This window comes from Aquarana catesbeiana, linkage group LG01 (assembly GCF_042186555.1).
Source record: "Aquarana catesbeiana isolate 2022-GZ linkage group LG01, ASM4218655v1, whole genome shotgun sequence".
NCBI classification, from domain to species: domain Eukaryota; kingdom Metazoa; phylum Chordata; class Amphibia; order Anura; family Ranidae; genus Aquarana; species Aquarana catesbeiana.
Genome location: NC_133324.1, coordinates 397,088,885 through 397,110,860, shown reverse-complemented (window position 1 = coordinate 397,110,860; position 21,976 = coordinate 397,088,885). Strand labels below are relative to the sequence as shown.

Sequence of the window (21,976 nt, the reverse complement as noted above, 5' to 3'; positions counted from 1 at the left end):
GTGCCCTACATCCTACTGACCTCTGTACGGTGCCCTACATCCTACTGACCTCTGTACAGTGCCCTACATCCTACTGACCCCTGTACACTGCCCTACATCCTACTGACCTCTGTACACTGCCCTACATCTTACTGACCCCTGTATACTGCCCTACATCCTACTGACCCCTGTACACTGCCCTACATCCTACTGACCTCTGTACACTGCCCTACATCCTACTGACCCCTGTATACTGCCCTACATCCTACTGACCCCTGTATACTGCCCTACATCCTACTGACCCTGTACACTGCCCTACCTTTTACTGTTCCCTGTACACTGCCCTACATCCTACTGACCCCTGTCCACTGCCCTACATCCTACTGACCCCTGTATACTGCCCTACATCCTACTGACCCTGTACACTGCCCTACCTTTTACTGTTCCCTGTACACTGCCCTACATCCTACTGACCCCTGTACACTGCCCTACATCCTACTGACCCCTGTACACTACCTTACATCCTACTGACCCCTGTATACTGCTCTACATCCTACTGACCCTGTACACTGCCCTACATCCTACTGACCCCTGTACACTGCCCTACATCCTACTGACCCCTGTATACTGCCCTACATCCTACTGACCTCCGTACACTGCCCACATCCTACTGACCTCCGTACACTGCCCACATCCTACTGACCTCCGTACACTGCCCACATCCTACTGACCTCTGTACACTGCCCTACATCCTACTGACCCCTGTATACTGCCCTACATCCTACTGACCCCTGTACACTGGCCCACCAAAATCCTCAGCACCAGGCCCATGATGCTCTTAATCCGGCCCTGATTCTAACACATCTTGTGGGACCCATCATGGTTCCTTTTTAAAAAGCTCTGTGGTTATTGTTACTATAGTGCTGGTTTTCAAATGAAGCTTGGTCCTTCAGGAAGCTGTTTTTAGAAGTATTCTTTAAAAGTCACTGGCCATAGATTCCCTCATCCACACTTGATTCCCTCATCCACACACTTGATGTGGATGGGGAATCCTCCCCACTGAGCTATTGTATTCTGACAGCGAGGAGACTTCTCCACTATCTAAATTCATTGATCAGCATTGCAGACATACAGCACTGATCGAGCAGGGAAAATATGACAGGGGGTTGTACAGAAGTGAATCGATAGATCCACTTCTGTGCAACCACCCTACCCATACATGGATCAAAATTTGGCCAGTTCAGCAGGGACCAGGCAAATTTTGATCCATATATGGCCAGCTTAATGCCTATTGTTAGCTGTAAACAGAATCACTATCTGGCCATACATCGACTGAAATTTGTCCGGTTCAGCAGGGACTGGCCAAGTTTCAATTCATGTATGGGCAGCATGGTTGTACAGTGGTGGTGGTTCTACTGATCAGCTTCTGTACAACCGCCCTGTCTGATGTTTTGCCACTTGATCAGCGCTGCCAGCTACAGCCAGCAGGGTCGATCATTGTATTCTAGAATACAGAATACAATAGCTCAGTGGGGAGGATGCCCCCAACCACAGGGAATGTGTGGATGGGGGAATTACTGTAAGTCATTCTTTTTTTCTTCAACCTGCTGGTTCAACTAAGAAAAATTAGTGGCTTAAAGAGGAACTGCAGTCTGCTCACATAATTTGTAATAAAAATATATTTGCCATTCTGAAGAAACAGAAAGTGGGCTGTATAAGGTATTTACTGGCAGAAAAAAAATGTTTTACTATCCAAAGTTAAAACAACAAGGGCAGAAGATTTAATAGATAGAACGTTGAAAAAATGACTGAAGGTCCGCTTTAAGGATAGTAGTTTGTTTAGCATAGGTGGACGATGAGTATGACAAATATGATCTACTACACAATTTTGCTGTTTCCAGCCAAGTCGGGGCATGGGTTATCTATGGGCTGCAGAACTGGAATTGGGGCACAGCTAAATATACAGAACTATTACAGTGTACTTTCATATAAGAGGTTATAAAATGGGCAATGCTGCTTAAATGAACAAAAAGAGAAAAATCCTTGAATAGAATGGTAATCTCTAGCACTTAATCCTATACATGTACTCCCATAAATGTATGGCAATCCCTTCAGATATTTTTTTATATTATAGCTCAATTAATGTTAAGCAGCCACAGGCAGTACATTTACCAAACTAATCCAGAAGTGATTTATCCATTGCAAAGCAAGGCTTTTCCTGTAAAGAGGTAATTTCTATCTCAGTCTGCAATCACTTCACATACTCAATCCGGTCTGGTGGGACTTTTAAAAAACAGACATTTTCTTGGATAATAATTGAATATTTGAAATGCACACAGGCTTCAGTGGAATGTACTCTCAGTAAAGCGCTTTGTAAATTACATCTAAATAATCAGCTAGAGATTGGGGAAGATTAAAACTGAACCAGGCTATGTAGAAGGGGAAACTAATAGCCTCCATTGGCTGTCCTGAATACACAAATGGATTTCTCAAGACTATGTATATATAATTATTCTATAGATGTCCGACCCAAGGAAAAACACCCAAAATGTTGGCACCTCATCCCAAATATTTAAATATTGCAAATGGGGAAGGGGGAGAGGATTTTTATGGTGCTTACAAATAATAATGGAAACTAAAGTATAAAAAGGTATAAATTTAATAGGATTACAGTTAAAAACCAAACAGAGCCAAATGTTCAATAATATTCAACATTTCAAAGTAGAGGTGGCCATAAAGGCAAATGTTTAAATTGAGACAAGAAGAATCAAGTTTGTATATTGACCCGACATATTTTGCCTTGTAGCTTCATCAGGGGATATACGAATTACAAAAGGTCTTTGAACTGTATAAAAATCACAGAAAAAGCAAGACATAATGAGTATAAAAACAAAAATATATTAAATTGTGTACAGAAACAAATAACAGTTAGCAGCAATTGCCAATGCTCTCCCCAAAGGAGGGGGGACCTACCTCCTCAGAACTCCCGAAGGGGCCACCACCAAAAGGACCAATCAACCAAAGAGGGAAATGAGCCCTGCGCAGCAACAGAGGACACAAGAGGACCAGGCTAGAAAGTACAATAAAGTATATATATGTGAAAAAACAGGTTAGTAAGGATGAGCTCCGGCGTGTTCGTACAGCCCACGTGTAGAGCCCGCCAGGAAGTCGGCACTGTGCTGCGCTAATCACAGGCAGTGAGACATTTCCCGATCTCTGCAGCCGCGCATCAGGACAATGTCTCACTGCCTGTGGTTAGCGCAGTGCAGTGCCGACTTCCTGGTGGGCTCTGCACGTGGGGTGTGCGAACACGCCGGAGCTCATCCTTACAGGTTAGTAGAAAATATATAAATATATACATAGATTCGGCACCAAATTCATGGAACAGTGCCGACTGAATACTTACGGTACTTAAAAGCAAGCAAATGCAGAGCATAGGGTGGAGAGCGACTAGGATATGGGTTGAAGTATATCCAGTAAAGCCAAAAAATGAATATATCTCTGATGAGAAAAAGAAAGGGTAGTAGGATAAAGCCCAGTATGGGGGGGTGAGAAAAAGGAATAAACTTAGACAAATAAGAGTCAGGTAACGGTTACACCTATTGAGGTTGGGATCTATGAACATTTATGAAGAGGTTCAATAGAGTTGTAAAGTAGGGATAGAGAGGATATGATGATAATTAAACTAAGTTTACATTTTAGTATATATAATCATATAACTAAATGGCCAGAAATCAGCAAAGGAAAAAGTGCTTCCAAATTAAGGAATACACCAGGACAATTGTCTCAATGTAGCTCAAGTAAGATAAGGATTGATAAGAGCAGACAAAAAAATTATTGTATAGACAAGGAGAAAGAAAAAAGCCAAATATGAAAATAATATTAAGGGTACCTGAGATAACAACACTAAAGTTAGTTGGTAAAAGACTAAGGACCAGCAGAAAGAGTAATTGAATAGTGAAAAAATAAACACAGAACTAAATGATTAATGGCGCGTATAATAGGGAAGGAGATATAAGAAGAATGGAGATCCCACCTTGCGCAACACAGGATACAGTGTATGTCGCCCTCCGTCTCTGCAATGGTGCTGCCTGAGAGACCGGCTTTATTGTGTCTTCCATTTGGTCGGCTTCTGACGTCACCAACCAAATGCGGATGTGATGGCGCTAGAGCTCATGCGCAAGAGTGCCGGCCAAACCCCCTTAAACTACAACGACCACTATGCTCTCCTTTGGGGAGAGCATTGGCAATTGCTGCTAACTGTTATTAATTTGTTTCTGTACACAATGTAATATATTTTTGCTGTTCTTTTTATACTCATTATGTCTTGTTTTTTGTGATTTTTAAAAATGACATTTTGTAAATTCGTATAATCCCTGACAAAGCTAGTAGGCGAAACATGTTGGGTTAATATACGAACTTAAATCTTCTTGTCTCAATTTGAACATTTGCCTTTATGACCACCTCTACTTTGAAATGTTGAATATATTATTGATTATTTGATTGACAGCAGCGGGAGCCAATGGCACCTGCTGCTGTGTCTCAGCCAATCAGGAGGGAGAGTCCTGGACAGCTGAGGCTCTAGTGAAACATTGATGGATTGCGATAGGGCTCAGGTAAGTATTATGGAGGCTGAGGGGGGCTGCTGCATACAGAAGGTTCTGACTTCTGACTTTACAACCGCTTTAAAGCATAACTATACCTAAGAACAAAAATGTAATATATTGCATCTTAAAGCGGTTGTAAAGGCACAAGGTATTTTTACCAGCTGCTGTTAAACACAGCCAGTGAGCCAATCAGGGGACGGAGGGGGTGGGGCTGAGCCACGGTTCCAAGTGTGAACGAACACACAGAGCCACAGCTTGGGAAGGCGCCTGCTTATGTGCCCCCACAGCAACCTGCTTACTTTGGGTGCACTTGGCAGGAGGGAGGAGCCTGGAGCGTCGGCAAGAGACCTGAGAAGAGGAGGATTTGGAACCACAGAACAGGTAAGTATAACATGTTTGTTATTTAAAAAAAAAAACAAATAAACAACAAGGCATTAACTTTGCTTTAAAGTCCTTGGATGTGGCGGTTAATTTTTTTTTTTCAGGCTGTTAAGCATATACAGAAAACATCTGTTAATCTTGTCAGAAATGCACACTTCCTATGAGCTGCACAAAAGAATATCTTTCTTCTTAGTTATTTTCTGTAAACTATCGATCGACCTTCCCCCATGTAATAAAGATGAAGAGATAGGGACATGATTGTAGTCCATATCTGGAGAGGAGCCTAGGGTGACAACCATGGGTGCCTCTATACATACAGTGGAGGAGTCATGTAGCCACCCAGGGGTGGGAAGTGTGTTATTTGCAGCATTACCAGGTAAAATAAAACAAATAATGTTTAAAAAAACAGACAGTAAATGCCGCCACCAAGGACTAGTAAGGTATAATTTATTAGATTTTTGGTTGAGGGTTTAGATAAACTCTAAAGGGGATTTCCATCACTTTCTGTGTTGTTTCTAAACAAAAAACCTAAAATGTGGCAAAATGTAATCAAGCAAATTAAGCTTTGAATTTCAACTACAGGCTATTTTTTTGTTTTGTTTTAACCACTTGCTGATCGCCGCTTGCCGATTTACGTCGGCAGAATGGCACGGGCAGGCAAAAGAGAGTACGTCCCTTTGAATTTGCCGCCTAGTGGAGCGTGCCCATGGGCCCCGCAGACTCGATGTTCGCCGGCGGCCTGCGATTGCAGCGAGTAGAGGCAGAACGGGGAGATGCCTATGTAAACAAAGCATTTCCCTGTTCTGCCTAGCAACATGACAGGGATCTACTGCTCCCTGTCATCGTGAGCAGTGATCTCATCCCCCACGGTTAGAACACATCCAGGGAACACACTTAACCTCTTGATCGCCCCCTAGTCTTTAACACCTTCCCTGCCAGTGTAATTTATACAGTAATCAGTGGCTATTTGTAGCTCTGATCGCTGTATAAATGTCAATGGTCCGAAAATAGTGTCAAAAGTGTCCGATCTGTCCACCATTATGTCGCAGTCCCAATAAAAATCGCAGATCACTGCCATTACTAGTAAAAAAAAAAAAAAAAAATTATAATAAAAATGCCATAAATCTATCCCCTATTTTGTAGATGCTAAAACTTTTGCGCAAACCAATCAATATACACTTATTGCGATTTTAAATAAAAATTGCAGAGGTGATCAAATATCACCAAAAGAAAGCTCTATTTGTGGGAAAAAAAGGACATCACTTTTGTTTGGGTACAACGTTGCACGACTGTGCAATTGTCAGTTAAAGCGACGGAATGCCGAATCTCAAAAAATGCTCTGGTCAGGAATGGGGGTAAATCCCTATAGGGCTGAAATGGTTAATAAGGAAAAAACTCACCTCCTTACCAGCTCAGTGGTTGAGCACCAGTGCTTATCCAGCTCGAATGATGCTGGATTTAATTCACAGTGGCTAACAGCATAAACAGATGAACCATTCAGGAAGTGTCTAAAGGGGGGTACCCACTATGAGAAAATCTTTATATATCCAAATCTGACTTTGCAAACAAAAATTCCTGAACAGAACAAACAATTTTGGTTTATTGTGTACAATTTTCGTACAAGAAATATCCATAACGAAAGACTGCGCATGATCACAAACATCAATAACAAATAATAAAAAAAGCCTTTGTCGTACGGGAATTTTCGTACATTATTTCTATCCTCGATTCCGACTTGCTGTAAAACATCAAGGAAAACTGCCCGATCGTTCGCCCAGTTTTCTTATAGTGTGTACCCCCTAATTTGATTAATCATTTTACTAAGCATGGGTGGAATTTACCACTTGGCCTCAGTAAGGTTTTAACCCCTTCATGGCCAGGGCATTTTTTTGCTATTCAGCACTGCGCCATTTTAACAGGCAATTGCGTGGTCATGCAATACTGTACGCACATGAAATTTATTTCATTTTTTCACACAAACAGAGCTTTCTTTTGGTGATATTTGATCACCCTTGTTTTTTTGGGGTTTTTTTATATTTTATTATATAAATTAAAAAATACTGAAAATTTGAAGAGAAAAAAGGCCCCCAAAGTTTTTACTTTCTAAAACGTATCCAATAAAAAAAAAAAAATCAAAATATCAAATTTCTTCAAATTTAAGCCAAATGTATTCTGCCACATGTCTTTGGTAAAAAGAAATCCCAGTAAGTGTATATTAATTGGTTTGTTTGAAAGCTATAGCATCTAAAAATGAGGGTATACTGTATATACTGGAATTTACGCAGCTATAGACGCTGTACTGTAATGGCGGTGATCAATAACTTATAGTGTGACTATGATAGGGTGACGAGCAATCTGGCAGCAACACTCTGACACAGACATCAGTAGTGACAGTAATACAGTGATCAGTGATAATACTGTACACTGATATTGACTATGACACTGGCTGGGAAGAGGTTAACATCTAGGGGCAATCAAGGGGTTAATGGTGTGCCTAACAATGTGTAATGTGTGCTGCTTTTACTTTTCCATCTGGCTGTTTTTTTCCTTGCTTTGCAGAGAGAAGAAACAGCCAGATCGTTTTTCCCCGTACCCCGTTTTTTGTAAACACAGAACATTGTGATTGGACACAGCCGGTCAGCTCGACTTCACTTGTACATGAGTCTTGATGTATAGACTTACCCCTCCCCCTTTTTTACCCTCTCTATCCCTGCGATAAAGGGTATACCCTTGAATGGCTGCCAGCCAATCATGAGAGCTGTTGAACCTGAAATTCTCTGAAATTCCCACATAATCTAAATCCTCCTCGTACAACAGTATCTCTAGTTCATCCATCTTGTCCTCCAGGCTCCTGGCATTGGTGAACATGCCACGTAGTTTAGACCGGTTGCATACTATCCACTTATTGGGTGTTCCGAGATTGCAACTAAGACTTGTTACTATACTTACCTTGGGTTTATGTGCTTTAGTCCATCTACCACTCATGCCCCCAATACTACCATCTGGACTATGTTGCGCGTTGACTATCTCTACCTCTTGTAAAAGTACTGTGGGCGGGTGGCAAATAGTTAGGCCCCATTCACACTTGTGCGACTTGTCATGTGACTTTGGACCCCAAAGGCGCATGACAATTCCCATCCTATGTTTCCCAATGAGTACCGTTCATATACAATATCTCACAAAAGAGAGTACACCCCTCACATTTTTGTAAATATTTTATTCTATCTTTTCTTTTGACAACACTGAAGAAATGACACTTTGCTACAATGTAAAGTAGTGAGTGTACAGCTTGTATAACAGTGTAAATTTGCTGTCCCCTCAAAATAACTCAACACACAGCCATTAATGTCTAAACTGCTGGCAACAAAAGTGAGTGCACCCCTAAGTAAAAATGTCCAAATTGGGCCCAAATAGCAATTTTCCCTCCCCGGTTGGACTCGTTAGTGTTGCAAGGTCTCAGGTGTGAATGGGGAGCAGGTGTGTTAAAGTTGGTGTTATTGCTCTCACTCTCTCATACTGGTCACTGGAAGTTCAACATGGCACTTCATGGCAAAAAACTCTGAGGATCTGAAAAAAAGAATTGTTGCTTTACATAAAGATTGCCTAGGCGATAAGAAGATTGCCAAGACCCTGAAACTGAGCTGCAGCTTGATGGCCAAAACCAAACAGTGGTTTAACAGGACAGGTACCATTCAGAACAGGCATCACCATGGTTGACCAAAGAAGTTGAGTGCACGTGCTCAGCGTCATATCCAGAGGCTGTCTTTGGGAAATAGACGTATGAGTGCTGCCAGCATTGCTTCAGAAGTTAAAGGGGTGGGGGGTCAGCTTGTCAATGCTCAGACCATACACCGCACACTGCATCAAATTGGTCTGCATGGCTGTCATCCCAGAAGGAATCCTCTTCTAAAGATGATGCACAAGAAAGTCCGCAAACAGTATGCTGAAGACAAGGAGACTAAGGACATGGATTACTGGAACCATGTCCTGTGGTCTGATGAGATCAAGATAAACGTATTTGGTGCAGATGGTGTCAAGCATGTGTGGCGGAAACCAGGTGAGGAGTACAAAGACAAGTGTGAAGTGTGTCTTGCCTAAAGCAAGCATGGTGGTGGGAGTGTCATGGTCTGGGGCTGCATGAGTGCTGCTGGCACTGGGGAGCTACAATTCATTGAGGGAACCATGAATGCCAACATGTACTGTGACCTACTGAAACAGAGCATGATCCCCTCCCTTCAGAGACTGGGCCGCAGGGCAGTATTCCAACATGATAACAACCCCAAACACACCTCCAAGACGACCACTGCCTTGCTAAAGAAGCTGAGGGTAAAGGTGATGGACTGGCCAAGCATGTCTCCAGACCTAAACCCTATTGAGCATCTGTGGGGCATCCTCAAATGGAAGGTGGAGGAGCGCAAAGTCTCTAACATCCACCAGCTCTGTGATGTCGTCATGGAGGAGTGGAAGAGGACTCCAGTGGCAACCTATGAAGCTCTGGTGAACTCCATGCCCAAGAGGGTTAACACAGTGCTGGAAAATAATGGTGGCCACACAAAATATTGACAGTTTGAGCCCAATTTGGACATTTTCACTTAGGGGGTGTACTCACTTTTGTTGCCAGCAGTTTAGACATTAATGGCTGTGTGTTGAGTTATTTTGAGGGGACAACAAATTTACACTGTTATACAAGCTGTACACTCACTACTTTACATTGTAGCAAAGTGTTATTTCTTCAGTGTTGTCACATGAAAAGATATAATAAAATATTTGCAAAAATGTGAGGGGTGTACTTAGCTTTGTGAGATACTGTCTGTGCGACTTTAAAGTAGTTCCTGCACTACTTTGGTCTGACTTTCAGGCGACTTGAGGGCCATAGACTTCAATGTAAATCCTCAAACGTCACACCTGCATGATATACATCCGACTTGTGTGCAACTTGTGTGTGGCTGTGTAGAGCACACACAGTCATATGGCCAAAAACAACGTTGAAGGGGTCCAAAGTCGCGTCAACATCACATTAAGTCACACTTGTAAATTCGCAATGGAAATCCCATGATTTTGAAGTCGCACACGTGTGAATGGGGCCTTAAAATATTTGTGAACCCTCACCTTGTAAACAAATCCATTCCGTTTAAGATAGAAATTAAAGAAAAAATATGTGTGTATATACAGTATATCTATCTATCTATCTCTCTCTCTCTCATATATATATATATATATATATATATATATATATATATATATATAAAACCATTATAAATACCTTTTTTTCTTTTTTTTTTGTGATTCTATGACCTCTGCAAGGGACTTTGAGAGTTGGGGGTGGAAACTGCAGGGGGTAGGTATGTCAACAGAGGGAGAGAACAGCCGTACACTAATCTTTCAAGTTAATGGCTGTGCAGGGGGGCGTGTCAGCACAAGTCTTGGCCATTGGAGGACGGACAGACAGCCAGAAAACTGACCATGCTGAGATGGATGTACTCTTATGCTTAGTGTGGTCAGTTTGAAACAGGAAAGCAGGGGGACTGGCAGGGTCGCCAGGGATTTCACACAAAGGAAGAACTACAAAGAGAACAGGATACAAGTACTTGGTACAACATACACATATCGGGAATATGAAATGTTGGGGTAAATAGGAGGAAAAGAAGTGGTAGCCCCAGATGCTCAAATCATGTATTAGTTTGTAGACTGAAGTAATGAAAGGGACTCCTTTGCTCCTCTTGTCCGAATACCCCTGGACTGGTGACAAGGAACACGAGTGACACGGATGTGGAATGTCCCAGGCTGGTGAGAAGAAACCCTTGATGGTGAAGTGCTCCCACTAGCAGCAGGGGTGGACTGATCAGAAGACCTCAGAAGCTGAAGTCAGGAGCTGGCAGGACCAGACAGAAGGCAGGACAGGGATTAGGCTTGTGTCAATGCCATTCATTTGATATGCTTAGGAGATCATTCAGAATTCATTGTTGGGTGCATTTGACCTCCTCCTGACCTGCATTGCACTTACTTCAGGTGGGTTTGCATTCCCATAGACTTGTACAGGGCTGCAAAACCCCAAAGCAGAGGTCGTTTAAGGCTACTCACACACAGACAACAGTTTTGCATTTGATATGCATGTGTGCGGGTAAACACTGATACAGAGAAACACCAGCGTTTACATGGGTACAGGGGTGTACAGCCATTCACTTCTATGACTGGCTGTATGCTCCACCTGCGGCTCCCTGGCTGTGATAAAACGTGTTTTACACCAGTCATATTTTATTCTTACAGTATACTGTATATGTGTGTGTCATTGAGGCCATCGCTGTATACTAAACATTTAGAGGAGATTTCAGCTGAAAGCCAGCACTCAGTATCACTACACCCAGCACTATTCAAGGTTTTATTTCTGCTTATACTGTATATTTTAGTCCAATCGTCTATCCATCATACAGCACCACGCCTGCTGTCAGCACCGTACATCATTCAAAAAAATAACTCATTTGCTCTCAGCTTTTAAATGTGGATCCCAAAAGAGAAAAACAAGCAGAATCACAAATTTACTTAGGAGGGCCCCTTCCTTAGCATGTACGGTATCATATAACATCCTTGTGTGACCTGGTTTATTGCTTTTGGTGCCATTCAAAGTAGAGCTGAAAGCATATCCCTATGTCCCAGAACATGGGGTTCACGCAGGGGCCGAATCATAGGCGTGCACAGGGGGTGTGCCAGGTGTGCCTGGGCACATCCTAATAACTATGTGCAGTGCCAATTCCCCCTACTGCCTGGGCTTTCCCCACCTTATTGGACCCCACCCCATAGTGCTGCTGGCTTCCTTTTCTCTCCTCTCCCCCCGGCTGCTGCAGGGTATGTTTCAGGATGGAGGGCGGGGGAAGGGGCTACTAAATATGTAACTTACCAGCCCTTTCCTTTTCTAAATGGACACAGTGAGTACACTCGCTTACTGTGTCCATTCATATCTGAAGCATAGTACAATGTGTTTACTATGCTTCCGTTTGTGAATAACCAGGAAGTACTCTGCACAGAGCACTTCCCATTCATTCTCTGTCCCGTGCAACTGATACTGCAGAGAAAGACGTGCTTCTGAGTTTTGGGGTGCACACCCTAATGCAATAGGCTGAGCACACCTATGGGCAGAATGGCAATTTTTGGCCCATGGGGTAAGTACAACCCAGAGGCCCATCTATGCAGCGACTCAACCCTCTTCCTGCTCTCCCTGTTCCCTGCCTCCTCTCAACCCCTATCCCAGGCTGAAGTTCTGCTCCAGGTACCCTCTACTCACCGGGAAGGTTGGGCTGGACAGCTCCTGCTGCACAGACTCTGGGTTCCTAAATTGGCCAGCAGGGGTCGCTGGGGGCTGCAGGAGGGAGCCAGGGTGGCTTGGTCGGGGGCCGGCCAGGGAAGGAGAGCCTCCAATGGGGCACAGAGCTGGCCCCTGCTCGGGCAGGGCATACACCGTCCATGCACAAGGGGGAGCAGCATGTGTGCTGTCCTTGTCCTCATCCCGCACTCGATAGGATGCCGGCGGGAACTTTTTACTCCTCTTCACCGGGAAGCCTTTAGACATGTCTGCAGCGGATGCCCTTTTGCAGGGCATCAGAGTGGCCTGGGGAGCAATTGCAATTGCTGGCCCAGTCTGCCACCGATACAAAACCTAGAGGGCTAGTAAAGCCCCGTACACACGGGCCGAATGCTGAGCGACATCGGCCGGTTCAATAAAAACCGTCCGACATTCGGCCCATGTGTGTGCTAGCTGGTCCGACAGAATCCGGCTTGGACGAGCATGCTGGAAAATCAACAGGCGACTGGCTCCCGATCAGCGCTCTCAGCCAATGGCTGAGCCCACAGACTGGAGTGTTCTGGCTGGGGTGCTATCCCTCTGTTAGAACACAACAGCTCAGTGGGAGAGACAGCTGTACTAACTTGGATCATTAGTACAGTGGCTCTGACCAGAGCGAACGTTTTTTTATCGTTCAACCTCAAAAAAACTCATAGTGTGTACCAAGCTTTAATGTAAAGAGAAAAGGACTGCCGCTTCTGCTGACCAGCCCAGGTGACTAAACGATAAGGAGCTGCCTCAGCCTACGTTTCCACCAAACCACACACCCTGATGCATTTCACCCTGCCCTCGCACTGGGGCTTATTCATAGTGCCTGGGCACGTCTGGTGAGGAGGGTATCCTGGTGCGTGCTCATGTGTCAAACCAGGGCCTGGACTGATTGTGACACCGAGTGAGGGAGGAGAGGGGACAAAGGCACAGGGCCTCTGCTGTGTCAGTCCACCAGCAGGGGTGGCTTAGGACTCAGGCAAGGAGAGGAGTGCAGTGGCTTGTGAGCTGAGGAGATTGGTAATTTCTTTGTAGCAGGCATCTCATGTGTGTTCATGTGAATGGCTTTATGAACTGGATATAATGTAACTGCAGTTTTCTGATGCTTATATCAATAGAAAAAAATGATACACATTATGTAGCTTTTTTATGGGTTTGAAAACCAGTGGCACCAGTGTTCTCAAATTTGAAAAACCCCAGGGACCAGGTGGAGAGAGAGAGCTGGGAGCTTTGGAGGAGAATTAAGCTGGCCATACCAGTTAGAAAATCATTTGAAAAAGCATTCGATATGCTCGATCGTTCAACTTTTGAAATGTTAGTGGGCTAATTTTGATTCTCGAAATGCAAACTTTTATGCCAAAAAAATATTTTTTTTGCACCGAAACAAACAATTCAAAAAACAGTTCAAACAAATCTACAACACATGCACGTATTAAAATGTAACCTCGAACTATGAAAAATCTACCATTTATGTTGTTATTGATCTATAATATGATGATAATTAGGTGACATCTATTGATACAATGGTGGTGTTATCGCATGGACGTTCAGCAGTCTTTTTTTTGTTTTGTTTTTTTTTTTTTTTTATTCCGACCAGTTTTGCGAAATAATTTTCGAATTGTGTTTGGCCAGCATTTAAGTGGTTGTAAACCTCAGACTTTAAAGTGAAACTTTTTTCATCTTTCCATCTATTAAATCTTCTTCCCTTGTTGTTTTAACTTTGGATAGTAAAACATTTTTTCTGCCAGTATAAATACCTTATACATCCCACTTCCTGTTTCTTGTCTGGAAAAAAGCCTAGGCTTATGACATCATGCACAGCTATCTCGTGAGAATTTGCCAGAGCTGGAGGTAGGTGCCTCTGTGTGTCTGTGTAAATCCAGGAAGTGAACAGACAGCAGCTTCAGCTGCCCACAGTTATAATGGCTGCAGCCAGATTCAGTGGAGGGAGATTTCTGCAGCATATTTGGCAAGTACAGGATCACAGTATATATAAAATAATATGCAAAGTGGTTGGAGGGAAGCTTCAGAATGGCAAAGATGTTTTTATTACAAACTATGTGAGCAGACTGCAGTTCCTCTTTAAATAAGAAATAAGCATATCCCTCTATAATGTGTACTTGTCTGAATCCAGAGTACCAAGTGTCATTTCTGTCTGCTGCTTCCTTCCTCTGCTATCTGCATCAGTCACTTCTGACAAGTTTTCCTGACACCAAGAGAAGAATGGTGACAGGGGAGGGACCTACAGCTGATTGACAGCCTCGGCTCTGTTCCTGTGTGCTGTGTGAAGGGGGCGTGTCCCTTCTCTCCAATCAGCTCTCAGAGCTTTCCTCATTGAGCTCTCCAGAGTATAACATCGGCTTTCTACCCCCTTTTTTCTGACATCTCAGACAAGCTTTATATATTCTGAATTTTTAATGGATAGAGAGAACACGGCAGATACATGGGTACAACTTATATAGGAGGATTTGTGTCATCTCTGTGTATCACCTGAAGCGAGTCACTTCACTGGGTATGTAAGGGTTTACAACCACTTGAACTTTCTGGAGCACTATTAATGGCTATGGAACTCTAAATAATTAACGTGAAGCCCTTTAACCCTTTTGCTGCAAGAGCCATTTTTGCGTTTTTTGCACACGTTAAAAAAATCATTTTAGGCCTAAAGATTACACAAAACCCACAGATATTATATATTTTCTGAAAGCAGACACCCTAGAGAAATAAATAGTGGTAGTTGTAATTTTTTATGTCACATGATATTACCACAAAGGTCTAGGAAACACAAAACTTCAGTAAAAAAACACACTAACGTGAATTTTAGGGCAAACAAACACAATAAATTATCCACATTTTTGGTAAAATATAAAAGACGAGGTTGCACCGAGTAAATACATACCCAACATGCCAAACCTTAAATTTATGTCTGCCCGTGAAATGGCGACAAACTTCAGTACCCTATATTTTGTATAGGTGATGCTTCAAAAGCCCCCATATAGGTATGTTTAGTGTTACGGAGGAGGTCTGGTGTTAGAATTATTGCTCTCACTCTGGCATACGCGGTGATATGTAACATGTGTATTGCAATCAACATTTTCATGCGTAGGCACCCCAACGCATGCGTTTACGGTCGTACGTGTGTATATGTGGGGGTGGGGGGCCTCAAAAAAATATTTTGGGGCTTTTACTTAAAGCGGAAATAAACCCATCCATAAAACAATTTCATTTCCGGCACGTACCGGAAATGAAACACTCCCATTGGTTGTGCTCTCAACCAAACTGTCAAACCATCCAATGGCTGGTGTCATAACTGTTCACATGTGCAGCATCATGGCAGTTGTAGATTAAACAGAAGCAAAGATGGCAGCTTCCATGGCTGAAAACGATAGGGGGGTGCACTTACACTTCAAGTTTTTTTTTTTTAATCACATAGGAGACAAACAGTCCCCGTGTGATGATTTTTAGGTGACAGGTTCCCTTTATAAGAAGATTGCCGAGACCCTAAAACTGAGCTGCAGCATGGTGGCCAAGACCATACAGCAGTTTAACACGACAGGTTCCACTCAGAACAGGCCTCGCCATGGTAGACCAAGGGAGTTGAGTGCACGTGCTTAGCATCATATCCAAAGGTTGTCTTTAGGAAATAGATGTATGAGTGCTGCCAGCATTGCTTCAGAAGTTGAAGGGGTGGGGGGGTCAGCCTGTCAGTGCACAGACCATACACTGCATCAAATGGACTGCATGGCTGTCGTCCCAGAAGGAAACCTCTTCTAGAGATGATGCACAAGAAAGGCCGCAGTTTGCTGAAGACAAGCAGACTAAAGCTAGCCATACACCTATAGATTATCTGCAGATTTTCTAAGGTTAGATGGAAAAAGTGCAACAGATGTCTCCATGTATGCTAAACTGTGTGGATGGAGGAATCTCCCACTGGGCCAAGCTTCAGTATCTTGCTAGTCAGCCCCGCTGGCTCTCAACCTAAACAATGCCTGCACCCAATCAGAATGTTCAGGTATTGTGAGATTGTGTGAATCTGTTCCACTTTTTCCATCTGACCATAGAAAATCTGCAGATAATCTATAGGGGTATGGCCAGTCTAAAGACATGGATTACTGGAACCATGTCCTGTGGTCTGATGAGACCAAGATAAACTTATTGGGTTCAGATGATATCAAATGTGTGTGGTGGCAACCAGGTGAGGAGTACAAAGACAAGTGTGTCTTGCCTACAGTCAAGCATGGTGGTGGGAGTGTCATGGTCTGGGACTGCATGAGTGCTGTCGGCACTGGGGAGCTACAGTTCATTGAGGGAACCATGAATGTCAACATGTACTGTGACATACTGGGCCGCAGGGAAGTATTCCAACATAACAACCCCAAACACACCTCCAAGATGACCACTGCCTTGCTAAAGAAGCTGAGGGTAAAAGTGATGGACTGGTCAAGCATGTCTCCAGACCTAAACCCTATTGAGCATCTGGGGGGCATCATCAAATGGAAGGTGGAGGAGTGCAAGGTCTCTAACATCCACCAGCTTTGTGATGTCATCATGGAGAAGTGGAAGAGGACTCCAGTCGCAACCTGGGAAGCTCTGGTGAACAAAATGCCCAAGAGGGTTAAGGCAGTGCTAGAAAATAATGGTGGCCAAAAAAAAAATTTTGCCTATAGTTCTACTGGAATTCATCTCCATATACATCTCTACTATCATAGCAGAAATGAATATAAGACAATCATGGCTGAGCAGTGAGTGTTGATGATGAATGGTGACTTCTCCTGGTTTTAGGACACCACAATGTGTCACCCCCTCCTCCCTTTCCTCCTCCTTTTCTGATTCCAAACTTCAGGCTTGGAGTTGCAGCACTTGGACTGTACCATTCCCCCAGGGAGGGGATCACTGTCTGTACAATACCAGTCAGTCCACCCTAGCCGGCTGGATACACATGAAAACAGACACATCTTCTCTGTTTACCTAGTTCAGCCTTTGATCAGCACTGAATTCTGTAAGACAAAGGAGAATGGATGGACTTTTCTCCAGGCCAGAAAATAAGTCCCCCTCCCCTGTCGGAGTGGTAGAAGCTCGCCCCTGGGGAGTTTACTCTTGGTCTGGGAGGGATCGATGTGCACGGACAGGTTGATGATGATGGCAGTACACAAAGTAAAGTGATCGCCCGATCGGATCACACAGGAGATCGCTGTTAAAGGGACACACGTGGAGTGAGGAAGCAGAGAGAAGCCGCGATGCCCATCCGAGGAGACAGGTTATTTCATCATCAGGCGGCCAACCATGGCAAGGATCTGGCAGCCTGGTTCGGGGTAAGTGGCCGCCATCAGCTGATTGTTGGGGGATGGGGGTGTGTTAGGTGCCTGCAGGTATTAGTGGACGAGTCATGTGATCACACCTTGGTAGGAGGAGGGGGTGGGGAGCACAACTTGCTGGAAGTGTGTGAAACTTGAATTTTGTGTGATGGAAGGCGCCTGTCCCCCACGATCCCCCATCTGATGGAAGGCGCCTGCCCCCCACGATCCCCCATCTGATGGAAGGCGCCTGCCCCCCACGATCCCCCATCTGATGGAAGGCGCCTGCCCCCCACGATCCCCCATCTGATGGAAGGCGCCTGCCCCCCACGATCCCTCATCTGATGGAAGGCGCCTGCCCCCCACGATCCCCCATCTGATGGAAGGCGCCTGCCCCCCACGATCCCCCATCTGATGGAAGGCGCCTGCCCCCCACGATCCCTCATCTGATGGAAGGCGCCTGCCCCCCACGATCCCTCATCTGATGGAAGGCGCCTGCCCCCCACGATCCCTCATCTGATGGAAGGCGCCTGCCCCCCACGATCCCTCATCTGATGGAAGGCGCCTGCCCCCCACGATCCCTCATCTGATGGAAGGCGCCTGCCCCCCACGATCCCTCATCTGATGGAAGGCGCCTGCCCCCTACGATCCCTCTTCTCCTGGCGGAAGGCGCCTGCCCCCCACGATCCCTCTTCTCCTGGCGGAAGGCGCCTGCCCCCCACGATCCCTCTTCTCCTGGCGGAAGGCGCCTGCCCCCCACGATCCCTCTTCTCCTGGCGGAAGGCGCCTGCCCCCCACGATCCCTCTTCTCCTGGCGGAAGGCGCCTGCCCCCCACGATCCCTCTTCTCCTGGCGGAAGGCGCCTGCCCCCCACGATCCCTCTTCTCCTGGCGGAAGGCGCCTGCCCCCCACGATCCCTCTTCTCCTGGCGGAAGGCGCCTGCCCCCCACGATCCCTCTTCTCCTGGCGGAAGGCGCCTGCCCCCCACGATCCCTCTTCCCCTGGCGGAAGGCGCCTGCCCCCCTTGATCCCTCTTCCCCTGGCGGAAGGCGCCTGCCCCCCACGATCCCTCTTCCCCTGGCGGAAGGCGCCTGCCCCCCACGATCCCTCTTCTCCTGGCGGAAGGCGCCTGCCCCCCACGATCCCTCATCTGATGGAAGGCGCCTGCCCCCCACGATCCCTCTTCTCCTGGCGGAAGGCGCCTGCCCCCCACGATCCCTCTTCTCCTGGCGGAAGGCGCCTGCCCCCCACGATCCCTCTTATTACAGGTATATGCTGCTGCAGTGCAGTGTGTCCTCATGTATAATGCACTGATCTCCATGGCTTGGACTGCTGAGCAGGGACTTTGTGCAGCTCCTGTGACACCAGACTGACACCCAGGACAAGGGAGATACTCAGGATCATATTCACACCACTTCCTAGCCATTCTGTACTCGGAACTGGAACATGTGCTATCCTGTCACTCAAATATGCTAATGTGTGCATAAATAAAAGATGTAGCCATTCTAAAAAGAAACATGGCATTGATTGCAGTTTACTGATCATTAAATGTGATGGCTGCAATACTTTTCTTTCTTTCCTTCCCCTTTTTTTTTTTTTTTTTTTTAGGCTTTTTTCCCTGATGATCCTGCCAGTAAGGGCGCTTACAGTTACTTTAGTGGATCCACAATGGATTGCTTTTCAGAGATCAGCGCAAGCACGGCTGACAGGCGTTCAGGAGGCGACACTACTACCTCCTGAATGCCCTTTTATTGTTTAACAGCCAAATGGGGTTTTTGATTGGGAATACCACACCCAAACCACTAGCCTAGCTTTTGGCTTGTAGTTGCAGGACAGCCCCATTCACTTGATTGTAGGGGATGCACCGATACCTTTTTTTTTTTTTTTTTTTTTTAAGTACTCGCCAATACCAATTACTGATACCTACTGCAACTGTTTTGTTTTAACTTCAGCTGTCAGCAATGGTACAAAGCATTGAAAAGTTATTTACAAATGAAATAAATTGATTTTTTTTTTTTTTTTTAATTTAGCGCTTTTTCAGTGTGAAATTTGTAAATATATGTTAATATATATGTGTAAAAATATTCACTAACAAAGCAAACAAAAAAAAAGTTTTAATTGTTTATCGTTTAGAAAATAGACGTGAACAAAAAAAAAAAAAGCAGGAAAATAATAATGGAGTCGAATAGGGGGTTAATTAAGGTTGATTAGAGTAAATTAAGGGTTATTAAGGGGTTAAACAGAGGAACTTTTGTTCATCCTATTGATCTGCAGATGAGGAAACAGAAATATACAAAAAGAAACAATGTTTCTTTTTATTTTAGTGTTTCAGGGCTGAGCAATGTTGTTAACCTCCCTGGCGGTATGATTATTTCGGATTTTAGGTGCTGAAAGCGGTACAATTATTTTGCATGGAAATTTGGCGTTTTATATTGTAGGTCTGTAAATCTTAACAATAACACACTTAAATCTGTCCAAACCAGAGTCTAGTAGATATCCCGGGTATGATAAAGTTTGAAACACAAAAACATAAATTATAATATAATAAATAAAAATAAATAATTAAAAAAAAAAAAAATAGTAATAAAATAAATTTCCCCACAATTCACTATCGCTCAATTCTGCAAGTGTTCTAATTTACTATCGCTGTTTTCTAGCTGGTCTAAAGCCACTTTTGACGTAAAGGGACACTTTTTGGTTGCTATGGACAATCTCCAGTTTCCAGGCAGAAAGAACAGTGTATATCATGTAAAACTGCATGCAGGGCATGGGCCAAAGCACTGGGGACAAAAGGGATGTGAAATCATTTCATACAGTACTGTAATCTGTAAGATTACAGTACTGTATGTGTTATGATTTTGACAGTTTTTTGAATTTGCCGCCAGGCTCCGCCCCCGTGCGTCGCGCCGCTCGCAGGGAACGGAGCCTGGCACGGAGAGGCTTCGGAGGAGGACGGAGCCCTCGGACACTGCGGGGGACATCGCAGGATCCCGGGGACAAGGTAAGTAACGCCGCCCCAGGATCCTGCAATGCGATCCCGAGTGTGGCTCGGGGTTACCGCTAATGGTACTGAATTTTAACCCCGAGCCACACTCGGGAATACCGCCAGGGAGGCTACTAAACATTGCCGACTGTGTTTTTTTTTTTTTTTCTTTTTTGACAGCTCCAATTACCAGACTTCTTTAACCACTTGCTGACCGCCGCACGCCGATGTTCGTCCAAACTTTGGCGGCAGATATCGTTGTTATGGCTAGCTGCCATAACCCCGGTATCCCCGTTTTCGTGCGGTGGTCAGCTTGCAGATAAAAGTGGTCTCTGCGGCGGATTTGCCGCGAGATCACTATTATCGGTGGCGGGAGAGGGCCTCCCGCCGCGATCCGGTGCCCTCCGCCGCTTACCGGAGCCGTAGGTAGCGGCGGAGGCAATCGCGTCCTTCTCAGTGCTGTGCCTGGAGACAAGTGAGGGTAAGATGGCGCCCACTCGTCTTCATAACACTGCTGGGCGGAAGCGATGTCAAAACGTCACTTCCGCCCATACGTCTTAAAGGCACATTTTTTTTTTTTTTTTTTTTAATTGCATTTTAGTGTAAATATGAGATCTGAGGTCATTTTGACCCCAGATCTCATATTTAAGAGGTCCTGTCATGCTTTTTTCTATTACAAGGGATGTTTACATTCCTTGTAATAGGAATAAAAGTGACACAATTTTTTTTTTTTTTTTAAACAGTGTAAAATAAATAATAAAAATACATTTAAAAAAAAAAAAAAAAAAAAAAAAAACCCTGTCCCGACGAGCTCGCGCGCAGAAGCGAACGCATACGTGAGTAGCGCCCGCATATGAAAACGGTGGTCAAATTACACATGTGAGGTATCTCCGCAATCGTTACAGCGAGAGCAATAATTCTAGCCCTAGACCTCCTCTGTAATGCAAAACATGCAACCTGTAGAATTTTTTTAAACGTCACCTATGGAGATTTTTGAGGGTAAAAGTTTGACCCCATTCCACGAGCTGGCGCAATTTTGAAGCATGACATGTTGGGTATCAATTTACTCGGCGTAACATTCTTTCACAATATAAAAAAAAATTGGGCTAACTTTACTTTTGTCTTATTTTTTTTATTAAAAAAAGTGAATTTTTTCTAAAAAAAAAAGCGCGCTTGTAAGACCGTTGCGCAAATACGGTGTGAAAAAAAGTATTGCAATGGCCGCCATTTTATTCTCTAGGGTGTTAGAAAAAAAACAATATATAATGTTTGGGGGTCCTACGTAATTTTCTAGCAAAAAAAACTGTTTTAAACATGTAAACACCTAAATTCCAAAACAAGGCTGGTCCTTAAGTGGTTAACACTGGGGAGACCCACTGACAGCTTACAGAACCAAGCTTGAAAGTATCTG

The 21,976-nt window shown here is 44.4% G+C and overlaps 1 protein-coding gene across 3 annotated transcripts in view; it reads left to right on the top strand.

Annotated features, from left to right (window-relative positions):
• Positions 1-21,976, top strand: part of TJP2 (tight junction protein 2) — a 159,940-nt gene that overhangs the window by 34,850 nt on the left and 103,114 nt on the right. The window contains exon 1 of one of the 3 annotated variants that reach the window (XM_073634682.1): positions 17,356-17,600. The exons of the other annotated variants lie outside the window; for them this stretch is intronic. Within the exon in view, the coding sequence (XP_073490783.1) occupies positions 17,526-17,600 (75 nt within the window). The 5' untranslated portion in view covers positions 17,356-17,525. Of the gene's footprint in view, positions 1-17,355; positions 17,601-21,976 lie in introns of those variants that run through there. 3 annotated transcript variants of the gene reach the window in all.